Source organism: Vicugna pacos, chromosome 33 (genome assembly GCF_048564905.1).
Source record: "Vicugna pacos chromosome 33, VicPac4, whole genome shotgun sequence".
Classification (NCBI taxonomy): Eukaryota; Metazoa; Chordata; class Mammalia; order Artiodactyla; family Camelidae; genus Vicugna; species Vicugna pacos.
The window spans coordinates 8171043-8196135 of record NC_133019.1 but is presented as its reverse complement, the minus strand read 5'-3'; the positions used below and the strand labels follow the sequence as shown (position 1 = coordinate 8196135).

The 25093-nt window shown below is 42.0% G+C and overlaps 1 protein-coding gene across 9 annotated transcripts in view; it reads left to right on the top strand.

The window, feature by feature from the left end:
- JHY (junctional cadherin complex regulator) overlaps nucleotides 1–25093 on the top strand; it is a 53208-nt gene that overhangs the window by 14067 nt on the left and 14048 nt on the right. For 6 of the 9 annotated variants that reach the window (XR_012066598.1, XM_072953947.1, XM_072953948.1 and 3 more), the window contains exons 3-5: nucleotides 2576–3092; nucleotides 16623–16739; nucleotides 22883–23538. Coding sequence is in view for 7 of the 9 variants with exons in the window: in XM_072953947.1 (XP_072810048.1) it covers nucleotides 2576–3092; nucleotides 16623–16739; nucleotides 22883–23538 (1290 nt within the window). In the remaining 2 variants the exon portion in view is untranslated. Of the gene's footprint in view, nucleotides 1–2575; nucleotides 3093–3768; nucleotides 4468–16622; nucleotides 16740–21919; nucleotides 22015–22882; nucleotides 23539–24424; nucleotides 24573–25093 lie in introns of those variants that run through there. The other 3 variants (XR_012066599.1, XM_072953950.1, XM_072953951.1) reach the window with 3 other exon arrangements.

The following is a 25093-nucleotide window of genomic DNA, read 5'->3' as shown; positions in this document are numbered from 1 at the left end:
CTATCTTTGTGCTCTGATTAAATGATTATTGCTGAATTAAATCCAAACTCTTGAGTTAAGGTAGTTAAGCCAAACCCTTTGAAGAGTTTACAAAGCCCTTTCAGGTCTCATCTCTGCTTAACCCTGAGCTCTCCTCCTCAGCCTTCCCTCCTCCCACCCTCTATTTTATCCATGCGGAATCTGTTCTTTGAAAACCCTATGTTCTCTCTCCCTTCAGTCTCTTTTTAGGCGTTGTGTCCTCAGCCTGGCTTACACTGCCTGCCCTTCTTAGCCTCCCGTCTCAGCTAAGCCATCACTTCCTTCATAAAGCTTTCCCTTCTCCCAAGATGGGACTGGTGTCCCTTCTGAGTCCCCGTGGCCCCATCCTCCTCCTCAGGGCACTCATCACACTCCAACTGTAAATCATGTTCAATAAATATCTGTAGAGTCAATGAATGAGCAAGTGAATGAGGAGAGCTCAGTTCTATCGAATCAAATGCATGGACAGGTGAGGAGAGTTAAATTCATCTTTTCCTTTCAGTATATCATAGATGTGGAGAAACAGCACCTTTCATTTCAGAAAATCTTTATATCTTTATTTACTTGAAGATTGACTATCATCTTTTCTTCCCAGTCCCAACAACCACAGCTGACCCTTATACTTCACTCAGCACAAGATCAGCCCTAAAATCAGTCACTGATTTGGTCCAATGCAGGAAGCTTTTCTGCATGTTTAGAATCTAATTTACTACTGCTGGGTTTTTTAAAAAAAAAAAATATCTGATGCTTATTATAGATTCAGGTGACACGTATGGCCTCTTCTGTCCATGGCACAGGGCAGGGGTTAGGGAAGGAGGTAGAACCCTCAGTCCCACGACCTTAACTAGGTGAGGGGACAAGGTTGCCATAGTGAAAAGTGAAATAAGCACAAAACCAGAACACTAATTAAGATATATTGTCTCATTTTGATTTTATGCAATCCTGAGAAATTTAACAGAACAAATATAATCAATCCCTACTTACAGATGAGAGAAACTGGCTCAGATATGACATGATTTGCCGGCCGATACACAGGTAGTGACAGACCCAGAACTTGAGCCCAGGTCTGTCCAGTCGCCACGTCCAGATTGTGCCCTGCTGGACCACTCCCTGCCCTGCATACTCCCTGCCCGGTAAGCCTTGGAGCCAAGTGAAAGGCAGGGCTGAAAACTCGTGTAAGTTCACGTGATGAGGGGACATCACACTGGAGAAACCTCGAGCCCCGCAGGCAGGCAGCCCTGTGAAGCTTCAGGAGTGGCGAACTGCCCCGTTTGATGCTGATTTCCTGACGAACATGGACCATCTCCGTTCGGGCACTTTGCTGCAGGAGAATACCATTTCTCTTTCCTTGGAAAAGGAAGAGCAGCCTATTCCAAGAAGTTTTCCATCTTAATATGTAAACTAAAAATTCAAAGTGGCAATTTAGCAAGACATGGGAGTTCGGGCTTTCTGCTCTAGTTTTTGCTTTACATCAAATCAAAGAAATTTCAGTCCACATTAAGAAGCCTAAATTAGCATTAGGGGCACCATTAGTTTGTTTACCCAGCATAAAATTATGTCCTCTGTAAACGGGAATATCAAATAGCATAAAAAGCCTGGATGATTTACATTTTCTTTTTGATTAGAGGATTGCGTCTTCTGTACTCAAGGAAGGAAAATCTCTCCCATTTGGCTTTTGAAGATCAAAGGGGCCATTAAATATGCCATATTACCAGCATTTTTTTTTCCTTTTTTGGTTGACTAGGAGGTGCTTTACAAATTGAGATCATCATGGGGAAAAGGGAGGACTTTATTTGGGGTCATATGCCCTGATTATGGACCAGTTCACTCCCCTCAGGCAGGACCCTACGTTTAACCTTTTATTCAGATGGGGCTGTCCTACAGCTTAAAGCGAACACTGACCTGTCTACCGAGTTTTGTGTGCATAGACCTGGCGGCCAAGAGAGTACGAAGTAAGAGCTTTCAGTGAGCACCTGATTCCAAATATGAGGGATCTTTCTGTAACACATTTGATAAAAATCTACAAAGACTAAACGAGATGACAGAGCCACTGATAAAGGAGGATGAACCTCTGTAGGTATTCAGTCGCTAAATCTTGCTTTCCTCCCACAAAAGGAGCAGATCAAGATGTTGTCCAGGCAACTGTCGAATTTCCCCTCCTGGATAAAGGACTAAATGTGTATATCACCAGCTAAGTGTGAGATCGGTTTTTTATCTTCACCAGCTTATTACTTACACAACTTATCCTTGAACCATGGAGATTCACTAGTTTAACATTACGGACATTGGTTTTTCAGCTGTTTCCTGGCATTTGGAAAGTAACTGTCCTCATGTGTTTTCCGTGTTTCAATGAAATTAAATAATTAAGACTTTTTGCCCTCATGTGTCGTGTGTAGGTCTAATCTGAGCCTGGGATGTGTCTTTAACGTGTCAGATAGTAAAAGGAAAATCGTAGGAGGAAGATTGAGATTGATTTCAAATAAGATTATCAGCTAGAGAGAATGAGTACATATATTTGGATCACAGACACTTGACATTTCTTTTCTGCTTTGGGCAGCCAAGAACCCACAGAAGACAAATATTCAGACCTCCGATATGACCCGAACTGGAAGAGTAAGAAAGAGGAGGGGCAGCTGTTGTCCGTGGACGCACTGCCGGAGTCTCTGGACAGCTCTACGGAAAATCTGACCTTGGATCCACTTTACCCTTCCAAGGAGGCGTCCGTGGAACTCCTGGGGGAAAACGGCGAACAGAAGAAGAGCCCACAGAGCGCAGCCTCCTTACTTGGGAGTGAATTTTTAAGCCCAAACTATGAGCATGGCACCCATCACAGTGAGTGGTTTTCCGAGCCGAGCTGCAGTGACCCGGAGGAGAAGTCCAGCAACCTCTCTCAGCACTTGAAGAGTTCAAGTTCACATAATGAGGTGTTCCTGCCACCCCGCGGCCTTCGGCGAAGGAAATCCAAACAGTATTTTGTGGAAAAAAACAAGCTAACTTTGGGATTACCTACTCCAAAAACAGACTCGTATCTTCAACTTCACAATAAAAAAAGAGGGGAGACTCACCCAGAACAGGTATGTAGCAGCTACTTAAAAATCCCTTCTGAGCACTAGGCCGGATTTTGCCTGTGTTTGAAATGGCTGGATGTCACTTCCTCTGGGATGGTGGCGCCACTGCAACCACCTGGCTGAATAAAGCAAGCACCCTCCACCTTGCCCCTCTTTGAAAAGTGAGGGGAGTTGTTCTACACATTCTTAAGCGCAGAATAAAAGCCACCAGTGGCTTACAGTGCTGTAATTCAATGATTGTATCCAAAATGTTTCCGTTCAAGGAACCATAGGATTTTTTTAAACTGTATTCTCCGTTAGATAAAACACAGGGCTGAGGGTTTCATTCCCCGTGCTGGTTGCCTTGGTTCCCGCTAAGGCACTAGTTTTCAACCTTATGAAATTCCTCCAGTACGTTGGAGGTGACAGGACATGCTGATGTCAGTAACAGCAACTCACATACAGAAGTGATTCTCAACTGAGACTCTGTATACATAGCGGGTGTTAGTGCGAAGGGGGCAGGGTACAACATTTTAAAAAATTATTATCCCGGTGATTCTATTGCCTTTCCACCTCTCACTGATAATCACTACTCCGTCTTTTATTCTGTGCAGATGATGTAATACGATTAAACTTTAGTCTCTCCATCTATAAAATCAGAATAATAATACGTGCCCTCTCTTTCTCATCTGATCATTTTGAGAGTAAATTCTATCCCAGATGACGGATTCAAGACCTCTTAGAGCCAGTAAACCCAGTTCTATTTCACGGGCGCACAGAAAGATCACATCGGCACACCTCCTAGTGGTTATGTTCGTGACGTAGAAAAGAGAGAGACTGGATCAGTGCACCCACCACCCTTACTGGGGAAACAACTTGAAATCCATCACCTACTAATGTGGGATCAGCTTCAAATATGAAGTTGTTATCACATTAAATTGGGATGCCCTTAGACCTATTCCAAATTCAAGCTGGTATCATTTAGCGAGCCTAACCTCTTCTAAACTGTATTTTCTGATTGGAACAAGAGGGATGAGGTGGATGAGCATTTGTAATTTTTTTTTCTTTAACTGAGAAACTCCCTTTACAGTCTTAAAAGATTGTCACATCCTTGCCCTTGTAACTAATAATGAAACAGAGGAATGGGTGTAGTATATTTAGTTGATTATCGAAACAGATACTTAGCTGAATTCAAACAGAATTTTCTACACTTTTGACTCAATTTCAGTTGTTAATGTACTTTGCATAAAACTTGTGTAAAATTTTGAATTTTGCTTGATTGCCCACTTAAAAATATAAATAAATTCTGTGGAAAAAAATGTTTATAGCCAACAGTTTCTCCTAGACTAGGACAGTATTTTTCCTTTCTTTTTAAATGTGTCCTCAAAAGACAAGAGGCAAACGTGAGACCAAAAAAAATTGTATTTCTAATAATAAATGTGAAAAAAGATTTATTATAAACTCTTCAACTGATTTCCTAATAGCTAATTTTTCTTAATAGTTATAACTTAATTTACAGTCATCAGGGTTTGTTGATTATCAGTGATTCCATAGCATAATTTTCTTCTCATTATGCTAAACTTTAAAGCTTCTAAAGTTTGCCCAGTCTTTAAGCTCATGACTTATTCTTTAAAGTGGCCATTGACTTTGTCCACCATTTTCCCCAGGTTCAAATGTCTAAGGGCTAATTGCCAATTATATTCAAATTCTTTCTTCACCATTTTCCAACATATATTTCTTCATCTTACTCCTATCTTTTAAAAAAGGATATAAGTTAATTTGCCCTAATAGTGATATAATGATAAGTGTAACTTGTTTACTGAATTGTAGTCAGTAGCATAGAATGATGTGTTCCTTTTAAATCATAGTCTATACGTGAAGCATGTGCAGGTCTTTCTGTCAGTACAGGTTATATGTTCCCTGATGGGCGAGAATTATGCTTTGTACTCACTGTTCATCTTCATGGTAATTAGCCCAACACACCGTAAGGGCTCAGTAAATACATGGGAAATGAAAAATGTCCATCTTCCATCACCTCCAAACTTTATTCTCTTGAGTATGATTTGAAGTGTATGTGGAGGAAATGATATTTCTAGTGTAGTGGTTTGAAAGCCTGGCTAGATGTTAGGTTCACCTGAGGGAAAAAACCCGACGTGATTCTCAGCTGCACCCAGACCAATGTCCATCTCTGGGTGAGAGGCTGACCCTGAGGATTTTTTTTTTTAAAGATCCTCAAGTGATTCTCATGTGGAGCCAGATTTGAGCAGCACTGTTCCAGACTAGAGCAGTGTTTCACATCCTTGGCTTCAGATTGGAATCACCTGGAAAATGAAAAGGGTATTGGTTCCCTGGCCTGCAACCCTGAAATTCTGATTCATCTGGGGTTCACTGTAAACATGGGGCGCTTTCAAAGCTCCCCAGCTGATCCTAGTGCTTCGCCAAGACCGAGAAACATGAGAGGCATCAGAATCGTCTAGGGGGCTTATCAAAACAGACAGCTGGACCCAACCCAAGGCTTTCTGACTCCGTAGGTGTAGGGTGGGGCCCACGGACCTGAATTTTCTACATGGTTCCAGGCCCACACTTTGAGAATCATTCATCTCTTTTTTTTTTAAACTTTAAATTATTTATGAACTCCCCCAGGATCGTGTTAAAAATGCAGATTTCAATCCAGTAGGTCTGCGATAAGACTCAAAAGTGTGCATTTCAACAAGCTTCCATGTGATGCCAAGGCTGCTGGCCCTTGGACCACAAAGCAAGAACAGGAAGGGTTTTTCAGAAACCTACAGTAAAGACTGTGTAAGTCAATACTCAGAGACCACTGGTGTTTGCAATGGCTGATAGGATTATTGTGTTGATCTAGGGGAGGGAGTTGTGGGGGCAAGTTTGGAGGCTGTTTTAGATTAAGCAGCATCCATCTGGAAGATTCTCGTATTTGAAAATCTGTTGTCTCCTACTAATTTCTTTCAAAGAGATGACAAATGTCTTACAACCAGAAATACTGAAAGGATAAATGACCTCTGTTGTTCAGTAAATGAGTAAATGTCAAATTACCATTACACAGCCAAGAAAACACAGCTTTTTAATATACCATTTTGTTGCAAGCGTCTACACCCAGGTGAATCAGACAGGGACTTAAGCAGTGTCTTGTATTTGGGACAATTCAAAAGTAATTCTAAGAAGTTCACAATGTCACAGTAAAAATGCCAACCTTTAAAAAAAAAACTTGAAAAGCTGATTATTAAGTTCACATAAAAAACCCAGCAAGAATCATAAAGAAAGCTCTGGAAATTAAGAGTCATGAGAGAGTCTAGCCTTACTGGATAGTATTGTATATTTTAAGCCTCAATAATTAAGTAGTAGGGTAATATTTAATGCATATACAGACAGGAAAATGGAAGAACAGAATAGAAAGTCTAGAAATAGAGTAATAATTAGTGTGAGAATATATGATCTGATATTATGATTTGATAAAGGCAGGACCTCAAATCAATGAGGATATGATGAGTGATTCAATAAAACAACTGGCTAGACATTTGGGGGGAGTTAAATCCATATCTCATATCATATAACAAGATACATTCCAAATAGATGAAATATTTAATTTTTAGAAATTAAACCAGAAAAAAACAGGAAAAATTTCCTGTATCCTTGAAATTATTCAAAATCCAGAATCTACAAAAGACTGATAAATTTGACTACAGCTGACCCTTGAATAACATGGGTTTGATTTGGACAGGCCCACTTATTTACAGATTTTTAAAAATAAATACATATAATGGTACTATATGGTCTTCAGCTGATTGAATTCATAGATGCAGAACTGCAGATTTGGAACGCCAACAATAAAGTGACACATGGATTTTCAACTGCATAGAGGGTCAGCACCCCTCACCCCCACTTTGTTCAAGGGTCAACTATACATAAATATCAAAAGCTTCTACAAGAAAAAAAGCATAAGTCAAAATATAAAGAACTAGAAAAAAATTCTAATTCATAACACAGACAAAACACTGATAGCACTAATATATAAAGAGCTCTTAAAAATCAATGAGAAAAAGACCAATATCCTAATATAAAAACTCACAGATGATATGAATATATCATTCACAGAAAAGTTCATGCATATTGTTATTAAACATATAAAAAGATATCCAACCTTGGTCATTATAAGAGAAATGCAAATTAATACTACATTGGGATTCTATTTTTCATCTATAAGTATGCCAACAAAATGCCCAAAGTTTGAGGAACCTATGGGCAAAAATGTCCAGTGAAGCTGGTGAGAGAATACATTGGAATAACTATTATGGGTGACAGTTTGTTAATATCTACTTAAAACACAGATGCTACATACACTCCTTGAGAAAATATAATGCATAATGGCCAAGAGTATAGGCTTTGGAGCCAGGCTGATTGACACTGCCACCTGCAAGCTGTCTGACCTTGGACAGGTTGCTTAACCTCTCTGTGCTTCAGTTTCCTCATCTTTAAAATGGAGATAATAATAGTACCTTCCTCATTGGATTATTAAGATTAAATGAGTTAATATATGTAGAGTGCTTAAATGAATGCCTGGCTTATAGCAAACACTATATAAGTGTGAGTTATTATTATTTTTTAAAATTTGACCCAACACCTTCCACTCCCAGGAATGTATCTTAGTTATATGTGTACAGCTTGGAAATAACCCTTGAACAAAGTCATCCATTTCATCCCTATTTATACTAGCAAAAGATGAGAAAGTACCCAGCTGTCTACCATTTGGGGAATCTTAAATTATAGTACATCCATATAACAGAGTACACTGTAGCTGTTAAAAAAAAAATGAGATGTTCCCCATGAACCATTATGGACAACCTATCAGAATTTGTTATTACTAAGACAGAAGTAAAGGTGTAGAAAAGTACATACGGTACAAAAAAAAAAGTGGGGAGGAATAAAAAATTAACGTATCGTATTTTCTTGGTATACATAAAAAACTGAAAGGATGAACAGGTGGTTCACTGTAGAGGGGAAACAGGGTAGGAGCACAGGTTTTCACTTTATACCTTTTCATATCTCTTTGGTTTTGAACCATGCCTATGTATTTACAATATACAGCATTTTGTAGGAATTCTTGTAACTTTACACCCCAATTGCTCAGTCACCTAAGTTGCACTTTTGCTTGTATATAATGGCTCAGAGTAGAACCACTGATTTTTAAATTCATTTGCTCCACAATCTTTTCACCATTTTTCATAGATCTGTTAATCTTACATTAAAGCGCACTGGAAAATCATCTTTGAATACATTATAAGCTCTTAGTCACTTGTGTGGGGTAAGGGACTGATATAAAAGCCATCACACACTAGAGGGCACCTAAGTATCACAGTTGGCCAATAAATTCACTGGTGAATATTCAGTGCTTGCTTTTATTCGTGATTTGTTTAGTAGCCAGAATTATTTGTCTGAAACTCACTGGAATGTGAGTCAATTCATGATGTGCCATTAAAGGAAATTGTCTCTTGGAAAATGAGCTACCTTTCAACTTGATTCTAATGTGACTTTGAAGACTGATGAAGGTGAAATTTAGTATGGGCTCTGAAAAGAGCAGTAAGTCCTTTATACATGTTATTCTGTTCTTGTAGTTTCTTAGAAAGAAATCAACAGATGCTTTGCAATGTGAATATAGAAAGGTATTCGATCACCTGTAGACTTCAAGGCAATATAAAGCCCTACAGAGAATCCACTGCCCTTCTGAGGATCAGCACGTCTTTAAGGCTGTTGCTGAGCCAGCAGATCAGCCAACAAGTATTTGTTGAGTACCAACTATATGCTGGGTCGTCTCCTCTGTGCTAGGGAGGTAACAGAAAATAAGACGAGCAGAGCCTAGTCTTGAAGGAAATCTCATCTAGTCATGTGACAGGCAGAAAACACGTAACAACATAATTTCAGGCACAGAGAAACACCTCCAGGGAGACTGAATCAACTTCACTTAAAGTAACGAGGAGGATGTCACTGGGATGTTTAGCTAGGTGCTTGGGAAGGGCTCTCGGAGACGAGAATGGGTGAGAAAGAGACTACGTAAGCTCTGGGGGAAGGGCGTGGGTTGGCCCCAGCCTCGGTAGCCCCGTTCTCGCCTGGGGGCAACACAATATAGTGGGAAGAAAGATGAAACCAAAACAAAGCACTGTTTGGGGAGTCAGCCAGTCATGGATTAAAGCCTGGCTCTTCAGTGTACTGGGTGGTACCGCTAACTAGATGTCTGAGCAACTGACTGTTTAAGCCTTGTCTTCTGCATCTATTATACGGGGTCAGTTTCTGCCTGGGAGGGTTACTGGAAGAATTTATACAAAGCTCCTGACATGTCGCAGTGAAGGGAAAGTGAAGGGAAGCTGTCATTCATTGATCTTTTTTCAATTTTGCCCTCTGTAATCACAAGAGCACTTACTTATGACTGTATAATTTAAATTGAACTTTATGGTTTTTCAATATAAGACATTTCTTAAGGCGTCTTTCTTGTGTGCCCTACTCAGCACTTACACTGCTTAACTACCAATTCGTATGATCTGCAGAGTGACACTTCATTAATTTCACATTACTGAGGAGGGATCCGTGAAACGAAAACTTTCCCCAAAACCGAAGCACGCCCTTTCGAAAAACCAGGTCTTTAATGTAACTAATCTTGTCTAAGGATAGCTTTCCAAAATGTGCCGGGTGTACCTGATTAATTCTGAGCTGTCCTGCCCAGGCCATACTGCACTCTTCTGCCAAAAAGCTGAGAGCCATGGTGGTGGGAACCATCCTTTGCCTTTTTACCAAATGCCCCCCAAATGCTACAACTCTGTGGTCACTTTTGCTGCTGTCAGTGTATCTGCTTTTCCGGAGCTCCTGGCCAGGTGGGAAGCAGACCTGTCAACAGTCAGGACCATGTGATAACTGCTGTCCCCGAGACATGTGCGGCCCCAGAGGAACCCAGAAGAAAAAGGGCGCAAGCCTGTCGACAGAAGTCTGAGGGGGCGTCACAGAAGAGGCAGCGGCAGTCACTGAACTGATTCTTTAAAGAGAAGTAGTAGGTAACAGGTGGGGTTGCCACAAAGGTGCTGCAGGCAGAGGAGGCACGTGGGATGCCCTGAGGACCAGAAAGGACACTGTTTAAGCAGAGACCTGCAGGTATAGTAGGAACCACCAGGGTGCTTGGTTAGTTAATCCAATAAAGCGGTTAAAGCAGATTTGACAAATGATGACCTTATATGTTTCATTCTCACTTAAAGTATATAAATACACACTAATGCACTAACCTTTCACTGAGGGGCCCGGCCTTTCTGTCAGTGCAGAGTCTCTGGGTTGGAGCTCTGTGTTGGCTTTCTCACGTCAGTCTGGAAGATCTGTGATTCCCACTTCTGATCTCTTGAAAGCGAAGTGAAAACTTACGAAGCGTTTGGAAACCATCTAAGAACATAGTCTTTCTAGATTTTTGTGACTGTTTCTCCTACTCTTTCACAGCAGCCCCCTCCCCAGTTGTTACTCTGCCATTTGCTTGATTGGGTCATTCTAAATTATTTTAACTTAGTTTTCAAGAAAACAACTCTGTTCATATTCAGATTTCTCCAGATTATCTAATCTTTAAACAAAGTTCATAGTTTTAACATCACGTGCGGCAGGAATAAACAGGTTTAGGAACACACTCCTGGTAAACATACAACTCGACTAGTGGAAGGAGACGTGCCGAGGCACACCACCGAGCAGCCGGCCAGCCTGCGTGTTCGGCGGTGGGCGTCAGTCCATCTCAAGGAAGGACTGGAGTGTTGCTTAATCCAGGGAGTCAGGAGAAGGTGGGTACATCCGTGTCGAGTCTGACTAGGTTGTGAGGGTGGAAGTGTGGGTATTCAGGTGAGAAACAGGCAGGGTCTTTTCATGTAGACCCCTGTATGTCAGTTTAAAGTGGGGCCCCTCAGAATATGGTCTCTGGACCACCAGTGTCAGAATCACCTGGGAACTCATTAGAAATACAAGTCCTCGGGCCCCAAATCACATTCCCAGATCTCCCGAATCAGAAACTCTGGGATGAGGCCTTTAAATCTGTGCTGTAACACGCCCTCCAAGTGATTCTGATACACGCGCAGGCTTTAGAACTGCTGCGAGAAGGGGTCAGGCCGTTCCTCTACATGACAAGGAATCACTGAAGGACCCTAGTAACGGAGCAGCCTGAATTGTGGCCGTCTTGGTTGTGTTACGGAGAATCCAGGTTGCTAGCTCAGCTCACCCATGTTCATAGTTTCCATGAGACATTCCAAAAAATCTCTTTTGCATTCTTGAAAATGGTTAATTGCTTCCTTCATTTGCCTATAATTAGTACGAGCTTACTATGCATCAAGCATTGTCCTGAGTACCTGGAATACATCCGTGAACAAAGCAGACAAAAATCTCAGCCCTCATGGGGTGAGACGAGGGAGGAGACGAATAAGAGACAAAATTGACGACCAGTGTGTCAATCAGTGATATAAGTGCTGAGGAGAGAAAGGAGGCCACGCAGAAGGATCGGGGGCGCTGGGCGGCGGGGGGATTACAACTGTAAATAGTTCACGAAGGAGGTGAGAGAGAGTTCCATGCAAATATTTGAGGAAAGCTTTCCTAGAAGAGGGAAGGACCAACACAGAGGGATGAGGAGCTGAAGGGCAGGGGCCTGGCGCCGAGCCAGCGAGGATAGAGTCCTAGTTTCCACGGTGTTCTGCTGACATTCAGCCACCTGGCTTTAATATAAACCACAAGTCTAGCCAGAGAGACAACAGACCATATGTGTTCTGGTGTAAATAGAGCGTTCAGTGAGATGTTCTCGCTCAGTACTATATACTGAGCACGCCTGTGCCCGAGCCACCACATAGCCAGTGTAAGTAGGGCCCTGATGCTGTACAGCCCAGTACAGAGTCCCTCCTTCTCCTGTCTAGAGGGGAGACAAGCATAACGACCAGGGTGATGCTCATCACCCAAGGGATAGTACAGGGTACGAAGGCTGCCAGCTCAGGTGCATCTGCTGTAACCTCCTCAGGGGTGTCAGGGAGGGCTTCCTGGAGGAAGTTCTATTTCACCCAAGGCTAGGACAGTGAATGGGACTGGGTCAGAATGAGTGAGGTGAAGAGGAGCTTCCAGGCAAAGAATGACGGCCTGTGCACAGCCCTAGAGATAATGGTGCATGTGGCCCAAAGCAGACCTGAAAAAGGGCACATGGGAGAGAGCAGGGAGTGGAGGCTGAGGAGCCGAGGGCTCATGCTTACAGACCCTAAAAGGTTAAGGGCAACAGAAAAGCACTGAACGGCTGTCACGTAGGTGACTGGCATAATTCATGTGGGGGTGTTAAAAGCTCAAGTATCTTATCCAGAAAGTGAATGTAAAAAATAATATATCCAGAGGTCCCGGTGTCATCAAATTCTTCTGGACCCCGTACCTGCTAAATACATCATCGAGTATTCTGTAGGGGTGGAGCGGGTGGCCGACAGCAGAGCCAACACATTTCATGTGTTTTGTCTCTAAATAGCTGAATACTTAATACATATCCCCAGACAGTTCGCACAGCTGTACGCAGTGCCCGTGTGGCAGCCTGACAGCAGCAGGCTGTTTGTATTGTCAGGCCCACACCTCTTGTGCTGGCCGTGTGTAAATGCTGGCGGCGGTGCTGGTGTAAGCAGGTGTAAACCAATACAGAGCGAAACGTATCAGAAATAGGAGAGTTGATACTATTAAGACCACTCATTAGCCAAGCGAACAAAGAAATGCTCACCGAATCCACTGATTATGCCCCAAAGAGAGGGGTTAAATACCACATGCACTGGAATGATGGAAAGCGAATAGCACATTTAGAAACATAGGACCCTCTGGCCTATTTTAATTTGGATACGTGCTACTTGTTACCACCACCAAGGAATGAGGCTTAACAAGGAACCTAATAAATTAATGTGAGGCTCCCCACAACATCTAAACATCGGGTTATTAATAAAAATACCATATAAAGGGGGGAAAAGGGACCAAACCTCCAGTGACTGCAGGGCTTCATGGTACATATGCTACTTAAACATGTTTCGATGTATGTTTCTGCAGATACGCACTAATTCACATACAGCTCTTGGTAAAGCATCGACTTTTTCTGTGGCGCTGACTCTCTCACAGCCTGATGAGTTTCTTTGAGAGAAAAGGAGCAGCTCAATCTAGCTCCGCGGTGCTCTGTGCGAGTTGCTTTCCTCCATACAAACCCTCACTTCAAAGCCGGGAACATAATGTACAATTTTTTAATGGCTCTAGACCCAGGCACTCAGGCGCTCTGCTCTGCGCCTTACCTCAGTGTAAACACCTCATCAAGACGGCCCGCACTCCAACAATAGCAGCTAAATGCAATTCGAGAACCACAAGCCTTTGAAGTCCGCCCAGCAAAGGCCGGTTTTCCAGTCTGGGATAATGACGCACCGTGATTGCTGTCTTTGTTGTGTCTTTTCGGTAGAGAAGCAATTATAGGCCCCAATTTAACAGAATAGACATTACACAGCTTATGATGCTCAAAATGCAATTTCATTTGATCATTTTCTCGATTTGATTGGTATTAATAGAATGGTTCACCAAGGGGGAAAAAAAAAGGAATGGCTGGCAGAGGTTGTGTCCCATTTCACTTTCAAAGAGATAATGTAGAAGTATGTTTCACTCACCCAGGGCCTCACCGTGGGTGATTCAGATACTGAGTTCCACCAACACAGCCTGTGGATGGAAACACTGTGCATCCTGCATTCTCTAGGGAAGGAAGTGAGGGACGGTGTGTTTTTCCTCTGTCAACTTTTTATCAGAGCTATATAAGGAACCCCATCACTGTTAATCAAACAATTAACATCACTCGTGAAAAACCAATTCACAGAACGAAGGCTCCTTCACAAAAGGCAGGGAATCAAACCTTCTAGTGGCATATCTAGGAATCAACCCAACTTCTCTTCTCCCAGGCTCCAGACAGCAGCTTGTCCAAGACACTGGGTGTTTGAGGTTTGAAAAAAGGATTATTTCCTCTCCTGCTTAAGCAGCCTATTTAGATTTTTTTTTCTTTCCTGTCCTGACCTTCATTTCTCCTTCAGGACAGAATTGAGTTTTCTTTTAAATGAATTGTGTTCCTGTTTAACATCATGGCAATAAGGGATTGAAGCCTTTGAGAAAATGATGACCAGAATTGTAAAACCTAATGTTTTCGTAGTCATCCAGGGTTTCTCGAACCAGTGAGGGGCTGAGAGATGGAAACATGAGCAGAATCATTCCTTGACCTTGATAGCACCGGTAGCTCTACACTTCCCATTCCAGCACAACTTAAATTGTTCCATGGTGTTGTGAAGTTTTCCATTTGCCAAGTAGGTAATCTCAAAACCCGTTGATTACTTAACATTTGTAATCCAAAAATTCCATGATCCAACAGTACACTTTGTTCCTTGTCTTAGCCGGGACAACTCAAATGTGAAAAAGGTTTATTTTCATTTTTTTCTCATTTTCAGATCAACCTGTAGGTATTGAAACTTTCACACTGTCTATTTGCCTCATCTGTACGTATGAATATGGTAATTGTGATAGGTGAGCATTCAGGTAGAGACAGGGTTTTGGGTTACACCCAAAACAAAAGAAATAAAATGCCTTTCCTGTGCCAGAGAAGCCACACTGAGTGGTAAGGGCTGAGGTTGTCTTCATCGTCAAGTGCCTGCTTCCTAGTTTAACAAGTATTCTTGCCTCTTTCTGTATTGACTACCAGCCTGCGTAAGTCCGAAATGAAAGCAGCAGCAGAGGGAGAATCTAAACACAACCATGACTGAGTGTGAATCTCATGTTCTTTTCAGGGTTACACCTTGGTGGTTCTCACACTACACATCTCACCAGGAGAAATTTAATAAAACAAGTATAAAATCCTGAATCTAAATGTTTTAATTAAGTACATCAGTTCAGAAAGAGGGAGACCAGACTTTGCCCGTGACAAAGCAGAGTGGCCACAGGACCTCGATCTGAATAACCTGTCCCGGAAGGAATAATAAAAACATCTTGAGAGAGTTCCTCTGAGAAGAGAAGGCTCGGGGAAGACATCTTAGTCAGCTTCTACCAGGTTAGGGCCGTTTTCCTGAAAGAGGAATTGACTTATTCTATGTCACTTCAAAGGGCAGAAGGATAGAAATGACAGGCAGACGTGTCTCTGCTCTTACAAGGGAGAGCCCTATAGCATGTAGGTTTCTCGAGGATGGAAAATATTGTTCATCACTGATGAAAGAGAGATTCAGAGAGCTAACATTTCACTCCAGGGGGTGGTTGGAAGGAGCAGGTCTCCCCCAGAAAGAGACTTCACAAGCCACCTGAGTCCTTCTCTCTTCCTGAGTCCATAGGAGACCTTTAAACCTTTACGAATACTGACAAGCAGGTAACTCTGGCCTGGAGAAGGGGCATGTGATTAGGCAGTGAGTGGATGAACATCTACCAGGGATGGTGCAGAAGTATTAGAAGCTCCAAGATCTTCTCCAACATTAAGATCATATAACTTTGTTTGCTTTCTGAAATGCTCCCCTGTGGTGAGAATTCTACATAGCACAGAGACAATCTAATGCCTTGATTTAAAACAGGTAGCCCGTGGAGGCAGTGAGGGCCTCCAAAACTTGGGAACCTAAAGCCAATGAATAATTTGGGGACCTCAATCCCACACAGCTGCCTTCAACATGGGCTGCAAACCTGTATGCCGATTAGACCCACCTGGGGAGCTTTTAAAGTATGAGACCAATATCTGGGGCCACCCCCACCCCTGAGTTTCTGATTTAATTGGTCTGGGATGGGACCAGAGCATTAATATTTCTAAAAGCTTCATGGATTATTCTAATATCTAACTAAAGTTGAGAACCTCTCATCTACATCATTCTAATTCATTGGGTGCCAAAACTACAAATTCTACAAGTCAAAGATGACATTTCTAATAAGTGAACGAGTTTAGCAAAATTGTTAAGGGTACAGTCTCTGGAGTTAGACTGCCTGGTTCCTCTGCTTACTGGCTGTTGATTCTGGGCAAGTTACTTAACCTCTCTGTTCCCCAGTTTTCTCATGTGCAAAAAGGGGATAATAATAGATACACACCTGGTAAGATTGTTGTGAGGACTAACTAATGTGTTGCTTACTAAGTAGCTCAGCACAGCCAGCTCCTGGCATGCCACGAGTGTGCACTGTCTATTGAATAGCTACCTCTGTTGTTCTTCTCATCATCTTGGAGGGTAGGATTATTTCGTTATTTCATTAGGCACAAACATCAGTTGCAGCATCCAGCTTAAATAACTTCTAAAATCGGGTCCCCTGAGTACGTATTGAGCATTTAAAGTAATTAGTAGTTTGACCTCAAAGCACCAATTCTCACATCATCCGTGCAAGAGAAAACACTGTTAATTCCCGTTTTCCTTGGGAACAATCCAGGTCCCTGAGGTCTGAAAGGAATCCTTGAAGTGAACAATAAATAAAATGCAGCCCTGTAGGACCTTTTTCTAGAGTGCACAGACTTGAGCCCCGCTTACCACGCTGTATATGTTTTACCCTCAGATCTCCTACCCCGTCCGAGTAACTGATGAGGAGGCGTCTACTCAGAATGCCAGAGAGATTGGGAATGCCGCCGTCGACCCTGAAGACAAATGGCATCAAAAGGCCCAACAGCTAAAGGTCACCTGCTAGACTGAATTTTAAGTGTGTCAGGGGTTACTGCTGAAGCTAAGTGATGTGTGTGCCTGACTGCTTATCACTTAAGGGTTCATTCTTATGCCTGAGAATAGCTTCCCAGCTCCTTCTAGCTAAGAGTGACTTCTGTCCACCCAGGACACGACTTCTCAGTCCACCAAGCCTACGCACTTTTCCAAGGTCCTCTTTCCTAGAGGAAAATCATCCTCTCACTCTGCAAACATTCAGAAGAATGGCATGGAGAAAATGCAGAGGCAAAAAAAAAAAAAATCACAGTTCCCAAATGCTGTCCAGCTCTGTGCTGCTCCCCAAGCCTGCTTCCTTTTGGAGCTGTCGTCAGTCACATGGTATCCGAGGTGATGGGGACATCAGCCACTGCCTCTGTTTCTTTTGTACCAACTACACTATAAGCAACTTGAACCTCAGCATTGGTTGTCTCTCTACACCTCCTAGCAAACGCTTTGCCCAGAGCTGATGCTCAGCATTTAATGGGTGATTAAGGCAGTATTTAAAGGTCATTGAGTGAATCTCCCAGTAAAAATGGGCCTCATTTCAAGAAATCTTTTTTGGGGAAAAAAAAATTTTTTTTGAAAGATTTAGATACTTTCACAGTATCTACATATTCCTTAGTAAACCTACTTTAACAATGAATAACTCTTACTAATAAGAGAATATCTTTATGTGAAATTAAAATAATTCATACAACAAATATTTATTGAGTACCTACTATATTACAGGTACCAGGTTTTAGGTGCCTGGCCCCAAAGACGTGTTTTAAAAAAAAAAAAAACTCTTGAGAAAAATAAATACAACTTGATGAAAGATCTTTTTTAAAAAAAAAATGGTTTGTACCCTTGGGGAGCTCAAAACTTTAGTGGTAGTGGGTAGTTATGTAATCATTATAATGCCATGATATGAAGGTAGGTGTAAAATACAGTGTAACTAAAAGATTCTAGCATCTAATTCTGCCCTTGAAAGACAGGAAAAGCCTCCTGAAGAGAGACAGCATTTGAGCCGACCCTAGAAAGATGAAGCAAAGTATGCCAAGCAGACAGATGGGAGCAAGAGAATATAGTATATCCTGAGTATTGCCTACAGTTCAGTAACTGAAGGGGGAAGTGTGAGGGAGGGGAGTGGTGAGACATGGGGCTGGGCAGGTTAGCTAGTGGCCGGGGAAAGGCTTTCTATATCCATCGAAAGATTTTAGATTTTATCCTACGGAGAGCAGGACGCCACTGGCAAATTTTAAGCAGGTTAATAACATCACGGGTCTTGCACGTTGGAAAATCCCCTCCAGCCCAGGTCTGAAGAATAGACTGGAAAGGAATAAGATGGCAGAGACAGCGAGGTCAGTCAGGTGACTTTGGCTGTCATTTCTGCAGGAGACGATGTGAGAACTGGAAGGGTGGCAGCATTCGTTCTGTGGGTCACACACTCCACGTACCATCAGCCCACTTTTCAGTACAGCAGATGTATCGTATGGATTAAGCTCCTTGCAAGTCAGGACAGTACTGGCTCCCCCTCAGCCCTTGCCTTGAGATGGTCAGGAAGTGGAATTAACAAATTTAGCAATTGCTTCAATACAAGGTAAACATGGCAGAGAGAAACAGAGCAGTTTCTAAGTGTCTGATTAGCAGAACCAACACCACAGAGGAAGAAAAGGAGAGCTTTGGTGCTGGGAATGAAAGAGGAGAGGGCGGGAGGCCGAGGGTGGCCTGATGTTGAGTTTAGAGGTGCATAGGAGTGTCGAAGAGGACCTAGAACTCAGGAGAGACATCTGAGTTAGCCCATGCATTTGCATCAGAAGAATTCCCTGGTGGGTCACAGCTGTGGGAATTGCTGATCTGGCCCAGGAGTCGTAGGTGGTGGGAGAAGAGAGGAGGGTCAAGACCAGGGTCCTGTAGAGGATGGTAAGAATGCTAAGGGTGAGCAGAAGTAGAGAAGAAAATGTAAGAGACTACGAAGGGATTGCTGGAGAGACAGAAAGCTGACCGGAATAAAACAGTGCCATAAAACCTGAGACATGAAAATTTCAAGAAAGAGAAATCAATGAACAGAGTCAAACTCCGTACCGCACAGAATATAGTAAAAAGGTACCATGAGAATGGAATGATGCACACAAACTCACATATTCAAGTCTCAGATGATTCAGACAAATTCAGTAATAATGACAAACATTAAGTACATAAATGATATGTATTTCTGTGTTTGTCTACATATGGACAGAGAGATGCAAAAAGAGAGAGAATAATGAAATGTGGCAAAATATTAAAAAGTGGTGAATCAGTGAGGCTATTTGGGAGTTCTGTGTTGTTCTTGCCATTTTTCTGAAAGTTTGAAGTAATTATGTAGGTTTCAAAAAAGTGGGAAGTTAAAGAAAATGGTTACCACAGGATTTAGCAACTAAGAGGTCCCCGGTGGGCTGAGCCAAGCAGTTTCAGGGGCATCATGAGAGCACGTGCTCTCCTGCAGGGCAGAACAAGAGACGGGACATGAAGCCCAGCCTCCACGTAAAGACGCTTGGCTGTGGATGAGGAGATGAGATTTCATTAGAGAATGAGACCAAGGGAGGGACTGTGTCATTTTTGTAATAGAAGAGGCTGATACATGTTGACACGCTGGAGAGAATGAGAAACTGGAGTCAGGACAAGAGAAGAAAGAGGATATGCTGGAAACACGGTCCCAGAGACAATATAAGCCTGTGCATTTTCACTTTGAAAATACTTAGACTTGAGGGTCATCTTCATCACTGTCTGTGTAAGTGCCTCGTACATGCGTGGGATCCTTGCTTCAAGCCAAGTGATCCCTCATCCCTCAACCTGTCCACGTAAGTCTTGTCCAGAATCATTTTGTGCTCTCCTGTGAATCTTCACAGGCTTCCCAAATCCCACCTCTGCTGTGTACAGAACTGGACACAGTACTTAGCTAAGGGTTGGACCCTACTGGCCAGTGCCAGGGGGCACACTCGCTCTAGCAGAAGATCTTCCTGCCCCTCACCCCTCAAAGGAGCATGTTGTCCCATAGGAAGAGAAGAAAGTTCCCCCAATTAAGTAAGGGTTCAAAAGGATGAAATAGGATATTTTCTTTCTTACCTCTAAATAATTCTCCAATAATTCTTGATTCTCTAGACCAGGTAAAGGATTGATAGTGTGAGAGAGAGGTAGGACCTGTGACTGATTAATGTCAAAGTTCTTGTCATCACATGGTAAGTAATCGTCCCACCGTTCCAAAGAGTTACTAATTGGTTTTGCCTTCAGCACTAGCAACAGAGCAGTGCTGCTTTCATTCACCTGGAGGTAGAGTCCTTCCATACCAGTGCTGAAAGCTACAGCCAGTTAATGTGTTCTCTGAATTTTCTTAGTATTCCCAGATTCAATGTATAACTCAGACTCAAAGATACTGTGATTTGTTGTTCGCACACACCACAGAAACCTCTCTGTGTGAGAGCTGACTGGGGGCCCAGGCACGACCCCAGGTGCCCAGGGTCGGTCTGGGTGACTAAGAACAAGAATGGCTTTTGTTTTAAAGCAAATGAACGTCTTGGTTGCGATCAAAGCACGCGTTGTCCCCTCTGCTTATGCCATGCGAACAGGAAAGTCCGTGAAAGAGAAACAGCCAGACGCTGCCTTTCACGGGGTTGGGGGCAAACTTCCCTTGGATGGCACAGTATGAAGGAGCATTAATAACTAAGTACGGGTCTTACTAAGAAATTATCATCCGGGCATTAGGCCTCAGGAGTCCCCAGTGCTGACGCTCCAGCCACAGGACTCTGCTGGGTGTGTGTGCTGGGAAAACCTAGTGCCATTAAGCAGTTACTCTGAGTGCATGTAGCACGGACTGGTTGTGAGTGTTGGTAACAAAAGAACCCCACAGAGAGGAGGAATGAAATAGAGGATTTCAGTGCTGATGGAGATTAAGTAGCCTGAGAACGGCTTTTTGTATATTAACTTCGGGGAACTCGGGTCTTGCCACCTAAAGAGTGACACCTGATGCCTCAGCTGTAGGTAATAAATCTTTAGTAAACCTCAGATCTCAAGTAGGCTGCTTGCAAGGCGAGAGAAATCACATCAAGCCCATGAATGCCTTTCTATCCCGGGGGCACTGAAATGCCATCCCTGGGCGCTTACACGTATGTGAAGAGCAGATTTAACACTTGAGACAATTGGAGTTTCATGGAATGATGAGTCCTTGGCCTTGTTGACAAAGCGCCCTGCGAAGAGTACGACTGTAATCTGAGCTGTCAGCAGCAAAGGTGTAACATGATTAAGACCAAGTGGCAACCCAAGGTTTTGGGTCTGGTACCCTAGGGAAAAAAAGCAAACTCCTGATCGGTTTTTTTGGTGGGAAGGAGGAGAGACAGCTGGGACAGGCACATGTGGATGGCGGCCAAAAAAGAGTTCCTGGTCAGTTCTTTTTCTAGCAATTAAAAAGCTGAACAGATATTGAAAAGGAGGACATTAACAGCATCAATAAATATTTATAGTTCACAGCAAACGGGGTGGTGGGGGGTGTCTTTTTTTGACCTTCCAGAACAGTGATGAGAGCCATGAAAGGAGTCTGTGTTTCACGAACACACCTTTAAGAGGGTAAGATAGCACTTTTCTTCCAGCTCTACTACAAGCAAGGATGCTCTCAGGCTGTCTATTTGCAGAGCCTCCTTGCCCACATTTCCCCCAAGTGGCTCAATACACTGCATGAAAGGAAGGACCTTTCTTAACTGAAATCCAGAAAAGGAAGGTTTTCCATTTTGCGGCACCGCAGGTAAAAATTTAGTTTAGGGGAGCTAATCAAAACCTGGCCAGCCCTCCAGAAAGTTCAGATTCTAAAGAGAACATACTCTAAATCTCAAATAAGCCACTCTTCCTTTAAAATCTGACATAAGAAGTAACGTTGCATAGTACTCTTTAAAATTTAATCATCTCAACCTTATCATCATCATGAGACTTCACTAGAAACAGAACACCATTGAATATTACACAGGAACAGGATGACTCTTAGCGACTATACTGGAAAAGGGAAACAGAAGTTGAACCTACCGCAGTCATTTGATCATTCTTCACAGCAAGCCAAAACGAATTCAAGCAAAAACACGATTTATTCATCTCGAAGTTTTTTTTCCCTCAAACGATCTGGGTGACTTGCATTTTTCAATTTCCGTTGCACAGACACAGGCCACAGAGGCTGTTCGTGTGCACGTTCAGAAAGGAAGAAATACACTGCAGTGATCGAACACTGAGGCATATGGTCGTCATTGTTTTCAGTAAGCATTTAATCATTCTTTCCAAAGGCCTCAACTCAGCTAGTTTTTCATGAAGTAATGAGTGCTTTATTCCTTGGGAAATGTCTAAATGGCTGAGCACAATATAGTTACATAGTGTATCTATTATACCAGGAGTACATTTTGTTGTTACAAGACTTTGGAAAGCATAAAGACTGTCCTGAAATTGAAATATTTCCCCCAGATGTTTGATTGCCTAAGTACAGGCTATATTAAGGAACAGAAGCAAAACAACCCTTGTGGTTTCACAGATGTCCCATCACAGCACAGGCTCCTTTATAATCCTCTGAATAAAATCTAATTTGTTTCATCTGGTGGAGAGGTCATTTCTAGCTTCTGACCTGTATGAGTAAGAAGATCTGATAATCTGAATTGTATTTCATACTGAATTTGTACTTGGTGGGTAAAGCAAATCACTGATGTTCTTTCTGGTTAAGATTTTTTTTTTTTAATATTCATCTTAGTTAAAATAAACTTGCATATTTTGATGCTGGTTTGCGCTTCCTTTGGATGCGGCTCTTCATAGGGAAAGCTGCTATCCCCCCTCCCCCTCGTTTGGTAATACTTCATACTTTATAACATTTTAAGTCAAAGACTTGCCTTTAATATAATGCCCGTACTACGCTATTCCTTTCTTGGAAAGTCATAACCTGACATTGCCAGGAGGAATCACTCTCTCATTGCCTGAAATTAGGAGAGGACCCTTCCCTTTATCTTCTTTCAGTTCCATGGTCACTTTCCTAGATGTCTCAGCTCCCAGTTTAAAAAACAAAACAAAAGAACACTTATTTAAAATTTGTGAAGAGCACTGATCTTTTAACGTTATATTAACTGAAAATATCTTTTTTAGGATTACAAGGAACACTGGTCTCAATACGAAAGTGCAAAATCAAGCAGTGGTCCAAGAGGTCAATCTTCTGAACCAACCAACGGCCAGCAACCTTCCAGAAGACCAGCCAAGCACAAGCCTCGAAAAAAGCAGAAACACCAGCGTGGCCCGAAGTCTTTGGTGACTGAAGAGCTGGTTGTCAGTGAGGGAAAGCAGAATAACGCTTCCAGGCAGCAGCAAAACCAAAGTAAGCCTGCTGATGCTTCCATAAAACATGAAACAGTTGTGATGGTGAACGGCCCGAACAATGAGTTACAACACTCAAGTGTTCTGAGAAGCCAGGGTCCCAAAGTAACCTCTGACAGATTGGCTCCACCACAGCAGGCTTTGGACAGGGTACTCCATGAAAATTCTACTGGATATCACTCGATGACAGATGTTCATAGAGAAGGAGGCCACCAAGACCAAGAAGAGAAAAGATTTTTGTACCAGCAGCCACACATCAGCAGTCTTTCCAATATGGATTACCTTCATAAACTTCCTAGGAAACAGGCATCCCTTAGCCAGAAAGGCTCTCAGTCTGTTTCTAACATAGATATTAACGCATCAACTGAAAATAAGAAGCAACCCAGACAGATTTATACGGAAACAAAATATAAGAACTTAGAAATATTATGGTAAGAGTTCCCTGTTCTCAAATGGTTTTCTAGAGAAATGAGACTGCTGGAGAAACACAGGAGAGGGGGATGGGGCGGGGCGGGCCGGGGCAGGGAGGGGGTTCATGGCCATGGTCAGGCAAGAGGGAAAATTCACCTCACAACATCCTTGGCTCTGATTTCTGCCTGAAATAGTCCACATTTGATGTATTTCTTTTCTTCTTCCCTGTCTCCTCTACTTTTCCTACTGTAGTTAAACCAGAGGTTGGAGGGAGAAGCGAAAGACAGAGGGACCCAGTCAAAACAGATCAGTGTATTTTGAAGTCTGCAAGTAATGTCTGGAGAAAACAAATTATCTCCAACCCTATAATGATCTATCCTAAGAAAATAAAATACAGAAAAATATATATGTGTAAAAATATCACTTACAGAAATGACAGCAATGATTGATTCTTTATTAAGGAGATGTTTAGGTAAATTATAATGTTTAATATTGTGCAACCATTAAAAATTATGCTTATGAGGAAAAAGTAAAGAGTCAGATACAACAATTACATTTAAGGAGTATAAGCTCTATCTGCTATGTTAAAATGTGCACAGAAAATGAAAAATGCACCAAAATGTCAATAGTGGTATCTCTGGTGAGAGAGATTGGGACTTTTTTCTCAGTTGAAGTACTGTCAGTTACAATGTGCCAATTTCTGGTGTACAGCACAATGTCCCAGTCATGCATATACATACATATATTCGTTTTCATATTCTATGATTGGGATTATTTTTAATTTATCCTGTATATTTTCTGAGTTGTCCAAGTTCTCTACAATGTAGGTACATTACCTCTATAATTAGAAAAAAGAAAAGTTATTTTAAAAATCACTGGTGTAATTCAATCATGTCTATTACACAGCTGATATGGCTGAAGTAACTCTAAAATGCTATTGAGGATACAAAAGAAGTACGATGCATGGGAACCTTCAAGGAGCTTATTTTCAAAGTAGGGAGATAATTTTACATAAATGAATTAATCAGAAGACATCTGAGTGCTACACTTGGAGGTATGGAATATTCCTTTAGTAAGATTCAGAATTAGCTTCCTAAAACAGACAGTGACAGATATCAGGCAATCTTGCCTTTTTTCCTGTCTTTAGAGGGGGTCCTTCTAACATTTTTGCCATTAAAAATATTTCATTTTTAGTAGGTATGTAGATAGGAAATTTCCTCCTATTCTTCTTTCTTGCAAAGAACTTCCATCATAAATACGTGCTTAATGTTATCAAATACTTTTTCTGCATCAATTTAAATTCTTTCTTCTTTAAGCCTTTAATGTTGCTAAATGTATTAATAAATTTTCTAATATTACACTATCCTTTTATTCCTAGGATTAACCCAACTTGTCATACTGTTTTAATAAACTGCTTGATTTGATTTGTTAACACTCACAAACTTAGAATTTGTGATTTAGGATTAAATTCACATGCAGGAAGTGGGACTGGCTTAAAATTTTCCAACCTGCCACTGGCTCCGTCTGGATATCTTTTCAAGATTATACCAGCCTTAAAAAATTTTAATTCCCCCA